We start from the raw sequence: 10,362 nt of genomic DNA on the forward strand, positions 1-10,362 counted from the left end.
TTTTTTATAAAGAAACCTGGTTTACTTGCACAAAACCGATCAGTTTTGAGAGATCTTGAATGCCCCTGAAGTGGTTTTTGTGAGTGTGAAACAAATGGAGAAAATATGAATTGATCCCTCTTATTATAGTATTGAAATTAAGCCTACTTCATTTATCATGTCAAGTTCATGCCCTGATTTTATATACTTGTATCTATCAATAAACATTGTGATACTCAAAAAACCAAGCAGTTTTGCACAGTCAAAAGTGGCCTAGTGTTGAGCACTTGTTTAGGACATGTGAGCCCCTGGGTTCCATCCCTCATACCAAAATAAATAATAAAAATTAACTCTTAGGCAAAAGTTAAAATGTCATTTAAATGCTTGCCCAGAAACATCTTTTTGGAGATTAGGTAATATAAATTGCAACAGAGAATCCTCTAACAATTCCAAAATGGAATATGCTTCCTTTCTAGTGGGGTTAGATAGTTCAGAATGCCAGGATTCAATAAAGAATAAACCTTGTGCGCCCTGCAGGACTCAATGCGGTTCTATGGTTCTTTACTCAGAGTGGCTCCCAGCAGACTTCAATTCTCCATTAGCAGACCTGGCATCTGACTGGTCACATTCTACCTGGCTGCCAGTGGAACTTGGCATGCAGCAATCTTTTCTTTTCTTTTTCAAGACAAGATTTCAGGATTTCTGTGTATAGTCTTGGCTGTCCTGGAACTAGCTCTGCAGACCAGGCTGGCCTGGAACTCACAGAGACCTGCCTGCCTCTACCTCCTCAGTGCTGGGATTAAAGGCCACCACCAACTGGCTTCAGACCTACAGAATATTTCCTCAGGCCCCCCAACAAACACAGACTTTCGCCTTGAAGAGTTATAGCACAGAAGTGCGTCATCAGTGGGAGATCAAGTTACTGCATTTTTCAGGCAGAGGACAATGCCAGGACGGCCCAGGGGACCTCCCAGTTCAGATGCGCTTAATAGAAACTTCCAAATCAAGGGCACATCCAAGTCTTTTCAGGCTTCCTTTGGGGTCACGGAGGGGTTATGCAAGTGAAGAGTTCTGAAGTTCTGTCATCCTTCTGGGTACCACACCTGTGTCCTCACCCAGGGCACTGCATCCCACAGTGTTGCCGAGCCTCCCCAGAAATGGCCCCTCCCTCACAGATGATTACTCCCCAAGTAGCAGACTAAAAATGGGCCTGAGTTTTGAATTCAGACAGGTTTAGTCTTCAACACCATTCTTACCTCTTAGTTGCTCTGTGTTCTTGTGAAAACAAACAACCTCGAAATGCTTCAGCTTCCTTCAGAAGAATGTAATCCTCATTGTATGTCAAAGGCAGCCTCGCAGCAGCAGGGGGGGCAGCCTGAGATGCACCATTCCCTCCAGAATCTATCCCAACCCCGTGACTCATCTGAGAAGCATGCTCTCTTCAAAAATTAAGACAAAATACTCAGTTTGTCCAATTTATTTGATCAGTCACATTGGACTAAAATGTTGAGTTTCATTTGCATAATGTAAAAATATACTTTAAATAAGAACACTTTACAATGTTAAAATATACATATATATACACACACATATATATGAAAGATTCATGGAGAAATTTAGAATAAAACATACACAGTATGCTATTTTAATATAGAAACACTTTAAAGAAAATAGGCTTATGAATTATAAATGTAGCATCACCAAGAATTTACAAAAGTTTTCACTTTCTTGAAGGTCACACTTCTCATCCTTTGGGATGTACAGAAATTATGTGGTTTACATAGTTCTACCCACATTCAAAAACATCGTGTTTTAAATATTTTAAGCATAGCATGTACAGTATACAGTGTTTCCATAGGAACATAACAGAAACTGTCACTAGTGGCCTGCTGTCAGGTGGCTCTGAGGGCGTCAGCATTTGTAAGACACTAGCTCAGTGTATTGCTGCAACCTTACAGCTTCTCTATTCACCCTAAATACAATGACTAACCTTATCCTGGAGTCTGCCCACCAAGGCTCACAGAGTTACCATAAAATACACACCAATATATACACAGAACAGGTCTTCTGGGCTAAATGAAGATCCCATGCTTAAATAAGAACCCAAACTAGGAGTTTCAGGTTAATATCTCCTGATGGCTATTTTTAACATGTCCAGCAAAGTGCACAGTGAATGGAATTGTCACCAGAAATGATCCTTCCCTGAGGTCTCCGGTCCCTCCTGTCCAGTCCCACCACCTGAGAAATGAGAACCTTGGGCCCCGGGACATGACAGAGTAGCTTCACAAAGGGGGGGGGCAGTGCGGTGACATTCGCGTGTCACTAGAGGCCTCAGTGCCCCCCTAAAAATGGGTAAAATTCACTCTCCACAGTTGCTGTGCAAGGTCTGCAAGCCAACATTCAAGAGAGAAATGTCTATTGTAGGTTGTTGCCAACAAGGCCATCCATCAGCCATATTCCAGGGTTGGTGGCCCCCGGACAATATTGAAGTAGCCGGCCAAAGCTCCGAGGTCTATATAGAGGGAACGCTGCCTCCGGAGCACCTCAGACTCCTCGGTGCTGCCCGTGCAGGAAGAGTCTACGGAAGGAACATAGAGACAATGAGAAAAACCAATGACAAAACTGATGGGGAGCCCAGCACGTAACAACTACATGTCCCTTCTGCGAAGAAACAACCCTGTGGGGCTCGAGAGACAGTGGCCCAGGCCGGTTGTCGCAGACGCCTTTAGAACACTCACATAGATCACAGGGTCCCAACAGCCAACAAAGAAAAGGAATTAGGAAGGAACTCTGGCATGTTTTTCAGTACTTCATTTCCCCCTACGAGGTACAGAGAAATTAGACAAGTATAAAGGGAAAGAGGTACACCAGGCTTGACCTCTGAGTTTGGGCCTACATGAGTGAAGAAAAAAGTGCCTTCTCAAAGGAGAAAAAGACAAGATCTCCTGAGTAAATTGGGAGCATGGGGGTCACAGGAAAGGGTAGAAAGAGAGGGGGAAGGGAGGGGAGCGGACAAAAATGTATAGCTCAATCAAAACCAAACAAAAGGTGCCTTCTCTAGGCATAGCTAGGCTTCTGGGGTGTACTGACCCTCCTAGGTGGGAAGGACTCATAGCTGGCTTGCAGATTTCAAGCAGAAGATTTGCAAAATGCAAGGTGACTTCAGACCTGGTGTTTTCTCTGCACCGAATAATCCAGAACCCCACACATTCCCAATGGCGGGCTGTCACTCTCCATCTGTTTCTAAAGTCAACTGATAGCCTCTGATTCAAATAAAGTGAACCAGAGGCAACACCCTGTGACTGTGTTAGCTCCGTGCACCCTGAAACTGGCTAGAATTTTGGGGATCGGTGAGCTGACTGTGGGTTTTCCTACGGCTTCCACTCACTTTCTCAAATAATGATACTCCCCTTTCTGCATCAGTGTGAGGTAAGTGTCGCTACATTGTGCTACTGTCTCGGCAATCTTCCTGTCTTAATCTTCCGAGATGTGCCTGGTTCCTCCGTGTGTGTGTGTGTGTGTCTGCTGCAGGTGACGGAACTCAGGCCTTGTACATCCCAGTGTTCTGCCTCCAAGTCACAACCCAGCATCTTCTCACATCTTATTTCAAGACAGTCTCACTAAGCCGCCTAGGGTAGCCTTGAACTCACACTGTAACCCAGGCAAGTCTTGATCTTTGGTCTTCCTGCCTGTGCCATCACACCCAGCTTTTTTTTTTTTTTTGAGACAGGGTCTCAAGTAGTAGAGGCTGACCTTGAACTTCAAACTGCCCTATCCAAGTTCTAGGATTACAAGTGTGTGCCACCATGTCTGGCCTTCACCCCCCACCCCCACTCCACACACAAGTGCTTTCATGACCCACATCAGAGGTGTCTGTGGACAGAGGAGGGGGGGCTAGTGGCTCCACAGTTACACAGGCACACCCCACACACACAGCGGGGAGGGGGGGGACCTACCAGCAATGTTCTCAGGAAGTTCCAGCTCCTTCCTGCTCAGCAGCCTCTTCCGTTCAAAGAGGGCAGAGTCCAGACTCTGACATCTTGGCTGGTCCTCTGGAGAGGGATTCAGGGCTTCATGTTTCAGTAGGTCGGCTGCTCCTGGGCGGTGGTTGGGGTTCCTCTCCAGGGCAGCTTCTATCAGTCCCCTCATGCCTGGACTGCAGTCACCAGCAATGTCTTCCAGGGGAGGGGCCTGCTTGTGGATCTGCCAACAAACCAGCTCTGTCAGCATGGACAGCATAGAGACAGACACTCAAACAGTGAGGAGTGACCCACCTGCCACTGCATGACCCCTAGCAAACACCCTACACTCAAACAGTGAGAAGTGACCCACCTGCCACTGCATGACCCCTAGCAAACACCCTTCAACTTCCTAGCAGTGCTTAAGCCAGCTTTGGTTTAATGTGGCAAAAAGCACATGCTGGGTTTGAATTAGCATTGACAGCTTCTCATGGGGTGGGGTGGGGGGTCCAAAGGAGGCTGCAGCAACAAGGAAATGCCTGCCTCCGCCTCCTTCCCATGCCTACTCTAGGACAGGCTATCAGACAGAGGGAAGGGAATTTGAGGGGAGCAGAAAGCAATAACATTATATTTTCTTTTTCTAAAAGTGACATTTTAAAGAACACATGCACCTTCCTTGGCTGACAGAGCTGTAGGACTCTCGTCCTTCTAAGTATGTTTTATCACACGAAGTATAATGGGAGAGCATACAAATCATGGCTACTTCTCACTTTGGTCAGTTTCCATGAAAACGAACTTTCATTTTAACAATGGAACTGCAAATGCCTCTCGTGGGGCACAATTCAACCTCCACCTCATCTCCTTGGTGTGCTACTGAGATGCTGGGCCTGACTCTCACTTACTATGTACAGGTAGGAAGGATAGGCCGAACGCGGGTACCGCTTCACCCAGGGCGGGGTGCCTGTCTGCATGTGGATGAGCGTGGCCCCCAGGCTGTAGATGTCTGCTTTTGTGGAATGGCCCCTGCACAGAATCACCTCGGGGCTCATGTAGATCTGAAAAAGATAAGGAAAGCATCCAGTTTTAGGAGCTGGCTCCTTTGCTTCTGCGAGATTTGCTGCATGCTCTGTCTTTCAAAGGGAATACTATTGCAGTCTCCCTCGAACCAAGGACAATCCTGAGATGTTCTGTCCTCTAGAACACCTCTTTCTCAGAGATGAGACCTCAAAGCACTGAGATTTTTGAAGCTGCTGACTCCCACTGCTCTGAGTTCTGTAGATGCTATCAGTTATATACAATTGTCTATCAAAATACCAATTCTTCTCGGACTTAAACTTACATACATACTTCTCCCATTTATTTGCCAAAAAGTGACAAAATCCTGCAGGGCATTTATATCAATGGCTTAGGAGGGAAGTGTCCCAGTGAGTAAGTACCAAATGCCTGCTCCAGTAACAGTGTCTAAGTCGCAGTGAGTAAGTACCAAATGCCTGCTCCAGCAACAGTGTCTAAGTTCTGAGCATGAAGCGAGAAGATTGCCACAAGCTCCAGGATAGCCTGGACTACAGACTGAGACCTTGTCTAAAAACATAAAAAACAAAAGCGCTGTAAAAATTTAATTAGTAAACAAAATACAGCATAATTTGCATTTGATTTCAGAAGTCAATGTTGAGCAAGTGGGGCAATTCTCTAAATTTTATTTTTCTAAATTTAAGATGGAAGAGAAAACAAAGAAAGCCCTAGTCACCAATAATCTGTAGTCAGGGCTGGCATAGACATAAAGTGTTAGCATCCTAATTTACAGGCAGAATAGCTCTAATTTGAAGGTAGAAAGGGCTCCAAAAACTGGGAGCTTTTGAGTAGATGATGCCACAAGTGGAAAATTCCACTGCGATCTCATGTGACAGGGCACACTGAGAACAAAGCCACACTGAGAACCCCTGCTAGCTGTCTTTCAGGCTAACGAACCCTGTGCTTCTTCAGTGGGTACCACCCTCGGGATATATCACAGCAACAACACACACATTCCAAAACCAAATGGAAGAAGAAAAAGAAGTGAAGAAACAGGAGAGGGGGGAAGAAAAGAAAACAGAAAATAAAAAAGGGAAAGGAAAGGAAGACAAGGGGGAAGGGGAGGAGAAAGGAGGGAGAGAGGTCAAAAGCACGAAACACTCCTGAGCCTGAGTCCTTCAGATAAAATACATAGCCTTCTTAAGCTTTAAAAGCTTCTGTGCTGTCATGTGAACACGAGGAAAGGGTTAGCATTCTCAGAATTCATTTCTGAGTAAATAAGTACAAATTAGCTTACAAAAGCTGGGGAAATTGCCCAGTTTCCCCATCTTAGCCGGCTCAACTCTTTCCTAAAACACACTTCCTTGCGGCTTCCTTCTGCCCTCATCGGGGAGGCGACCCTGAGCTCTGTGTCCACCCCTTTCCCTGAAGACGAAGAACAGCATGTGTCTCTCGACTTTTTAAAAAAAACACAATCTCAATCACAGGGCTAAAAAATTAAATAGCCAATTTTGCACCCTATGGCCAACAAGGAGTTACGCATCCACAACTTGCCAAGAGAATGGACTTCCTGTTGAAGTTTCTTACCAAATCAAATACAGTTCAGAAAGAAATGCTATGTACTTGCTGTCAGTAGAGGAGGTCTGCCTCCCTCCCCATACAGAGTAGGGACAAAGCAAACTGTATGCGTGAGTGTGTCACAATTCTACATGCCTGCACGTCCAGCTTACATTTGGGAGCTGGCAGTATCTGGCATGATGGCTTGGGTGCAGGCCAAGCCCTCTGGCACACAGCCAGGAGCTTCCAGTTCAATGTTTCTTCCTCCTCACCCCCCCCCCCGAAAGAGCCAGAGGAGGCAGCTCAGAAGGTCTGTCTTTGGGCTGGCTGCCTGGAAGGCTTGGGTCAGATCTGACAGCATCCCCTCCCCCCTAAGGAATGAGCAAAGTGCAGGGGAACTTGAAGTCAGAGTCAAGGCCTTTATGTTTTATAGCATGGAAAAGAGACAGTCATGGGCTGTCATGGGTGTGTCTGCATGAACACATGTGTACATCTTCATTCTGTGTCAACTTAGAGAAAGAAGTTAATACTAGAATCAGAAGAAAAAGTAAGAACTGTAAAAATAAAGAAAAAAACCACAGCAAAATAGTTCTAGTATGTTATTTATATTTCCTAACTTTTTCCCCTCTGAGCCATGTAGCTAAAAACAAATAAATACGTGCCAAGTTAACATTGGGTAGATATGACATGTTTCAGCAGAACACTGTGAATATGAAGGGGGATAGGGAGGGAGAGGGAGAGGAAGAGAGAGAGAGAGAGAGAGAGAGAGAGAGAGAGAGAGAGAGAGAGAGAGAGAGAGAGAGAGAGAGAGAGAGAGAGAGAGAGAGAGAGAGATATCCAGGGGTGACGTTTGTGTTTGTGAGCTGTACTGCAGAGATCTGAAATAGTCATTGACATCCCAACAGCCAGAATCGCACTCCAACGGAAAGCAAATCTGCCTGCTTGCCTGCGTCGTAATATCTGATTTGCTCTTTGGTATAAGGAGTAAAGCAGGCTTGCTGAAAAGTTGCATCGGGACTTCCCCATCATTGTCACACTGGTCCTAATCAAACTATCGTTGGTGAGCCCTATGCAGACAGCACAAGAGAGACAGCTGGCTGCGTGCAGCACCGAGGAACAGACACCAAGGCCCATTTTACACCAAACACACAGAAATCAGCATTAGCTGGAAAGACTTCATCAGTTACTCCTCCCCAGGAGCAGGATGGGTGCTAGATGCCCTATAACCCTAGGACACAGGAAGCAGGGCCAAGAGGACATTGAGTGCAAGGCCAGCCTAGGCTACACAATGCATTTGAGGCTAGCCTGAGCTACCCCAAACTCAAAAAGAGAGAAAGCCTATTGATGATTGAGATGTGTGACTCTATACCCAGCCCTCCTGGTGGAGAATCCCAGGAATACAAGCTTTTCTCCAACATTGCATAATTTCTAACTTGACTGCATTGCCAGGAAGCAGAAGGTAGTTTTTCCTCTGATACCATAAATAGTCTGTTTCTCAAACTGGTTCCAGGGAAAAGGGTGGAATGTCCCGGATCTGAACTCCTGACTAGTGCCAAAAAGAGCTGAAATGCCTTCTAAAGACAATGGCCTACGTATTAAGGCTGATCAGACTTTCTGCTGTGGCAAAGTACTCTTAAGAAGGGAAATAAACATTCTTTAATTTAAAAAGAGGTTTACAGGGCCAGTGTGAGCCAGCACTGGGGAGGCTAAGGCAGGGGGATTATGCATTTCAGGCCAGTCTGTTCTAAGTAAAGTAATTCCAGAAGTTCACTTAGCTCCAGGAAGAGCTTTCCAGGTCTAGTTTTGGTTTCAATTCACAGATTAGTTCAATTTTATCACCATAGCTTCACACAAGGTGTGCTGTGCTCACGACTTCAGGCTGACACTATCCCTGGATGAAAGACAGACAGGTCTTGGCGGTCAGACCTCAGTCTCAGTACATGGCAACCGCCAGGACAGCGAAGACAAACTGAACCAAGACTCAGAGAAGGTTGGCATCTAATAACATGCTAGTTGTGCTAAAAAGTTACCCAGAATTTAGAGCGCAAATCCTTAAAAAATAAGGATTAATAAAATACGAAACTAAATCCTTATTCTCCAAGAACTCAAGTTCGGGATCTGTGTAACTGTGCAGCTTCAGGCACTGTGTTATAATCGCCCCGTGTTTATTACCTCATTGTAAAACAGGATAGCAGCAATCACCCCTCTGCTACAATAATAGTATTCAACACCAATGAAGGAGAAACAGTTCATTTAAAGCACTGAGTGAGCTATTTTGACTATCATTCTGCAACAGTTTTAAAAGATGGATTCAGAATCTACAATTTGAGTATCCCACGTCTGAGAAGCTCAGAACCAAAATCTCTAAGATTTGTGAGTTTCGTATTTTGAAATACTAGCATACATATGTGGGTTTTTATAAAATCTTTTGTGTGTCTTTCCATCTGTCTGGTGTGTGCATTCCCATGGTGTGTGTGTGTATGTATGTATGTGTACATATGTGTGTTTATGACACTGCATTTTGAACACTTCCTACCTTGAGCCAGGATCTCTTATTTACTGTTGTGTATTGCAGGCTATTTGTGAGCTATTGGGAAAATGCATGTCTGTCTCCCATCTAACCACAGTTGTACAGGATCAGTACACTTGGCTTTATGTGGGTTCTCAGGATCTGAACTCGTGTCCTCAGGTTTGTGCAGCAAGCGTCTTATTCAACCCTCTCCAGCTCCTGCATAGTTCTCTAAACTTTAAGATTAGGGATGCTCACCTGGTCCTCTATTCCAGCACAGGACTGTCTGTAAGGGCTTTGTGTTGTGTAGATCAACATAGTAATAGAAAATGTCTATAAATATCATCATATATGTGAAATCTTATCATATGAACAGTAGAGGAAAAGGGTAAACAGTAACATGAATTTGCTCTGGTGACAATGATTTAATGTTGTCATTTTACCCCTACTTTGTTCTTTGCTGCATCATTTCTATAATATCATTTTATTCTTAACAAGATAACAACAATTTTCACACCAATACAATTACCTCTGTTCCTCGGAGATCCTTGGGAAGATAGACATCTTCAGTCATTTGAACACTTAGGCCAAAATCTACCAAAACAGCTTTTGTAGACATGAATACGATATTACTGGCTGCAACGAGAAGAGTTTTTAATGTGAGTTAATACGTCCCAACACAAGATGAAAACATCATCTAGAACAATGAGGTCCAATCAGAGCAGAGTGCAATGCTTCTAATAGCGACACAGGCGTAGCGCACCCACAAGCACCTGCTGCTGAGAGGCCAGGTGAGGATTCCTGGAGGCTGTCAAGAACCCACCCAGCGTGGGCCGAGAAGAGTACAGCCACCGGTAAAGCTCGAGGCTTGGCTTCACATTCTAAGACGCAGGCGGCTGCTATCAAGTCACTGTTGTTTAAAAAAAGTTAAGGATTTTTTTTCTGGTTCAAGTTGTGCTTCTCAGTAGGTATCAAAGATTTATAATGAGTTTGTTTTACTTCTATATCATACCTGAGTTCTAGCAATTTTTTTAAAGAGGTTGATTTTTTTTTAAAGAGAAGATATTTTTTACTCAAAAATATATGACTACGTGTTTGCATTAAGTAATCTCCCTCCCATTTTCCGTCCTCCTGTAGTGTGTGTGTGCGTGTGTGGATGTGTGTGATGTGTGTGCATGTTGTGTGATATATGTATGTGTATGGTGTGTGTGTGTGTGCGTGCGTGTGTGTGTGAATGTGTGTGATGTGTGCGTGTGTTGTGTGATGTATGTATGTGTATGGTGTGTGTGTGTGCGCGCGCGTGTGTGTGAATGTGTGTGATGTGTGCATGTGTTGTGTGATGTATGT

At 44.7% G+C, this 10,362-nt stretch overlaps 1 protein-coding gene across 1 annotated transcript in view; it reads right to left on the minus strand.

Annotated features, from left to right (window-relative positions):
• Positions 1-1,594: 1,594 nt before the first annotated feature.
• Map3k8 (mitogen-activated protein kinase kinase kinase 8) overlaps positions 1,595-10,362 on the minus strand; it is a 22,012-nt gene continuing 13,244 nt past the window's right edge. Inside the window, exons 5-8 of the mRNA XM_005354799.3 lie at positions 9,545-9,651; positions 4,841-4,993; positions 3,936-4,182; positions 1,595-2,557 (exon numbers count right to left, since the gene is read on the minus strand). Of these exons, the coding sequence (XP_005354856.1) occupies positions 2,427-2,557; positions 3,936-4,182; positions 4,841-4,993; positions 9,545-9,651 (638 nt within the window). The 3' untranslated portion in view covers positions 1,595-2,426. The remainder of the gene's footprint in view (positions 2,558-3,935; positions 4,183-4,840; positions 4,994-9,544; positions 9,652-10,362) is intronic.

This window comes from Microtus ochrogaster, chromosome 16 (assembly GCF_000317375.1).
Source record: "Microtus ochrogaster isolate Prairie Vole_2 chromosome 16, MicOch1.0, whole genome shotgun sequence".
Classification (NCBI taxonomy): Eukaryota; Metazoa; Chordata; class Mammalia; order Rodentia; family Cricetidae; genus Microtus; species Microtus ochrogaster.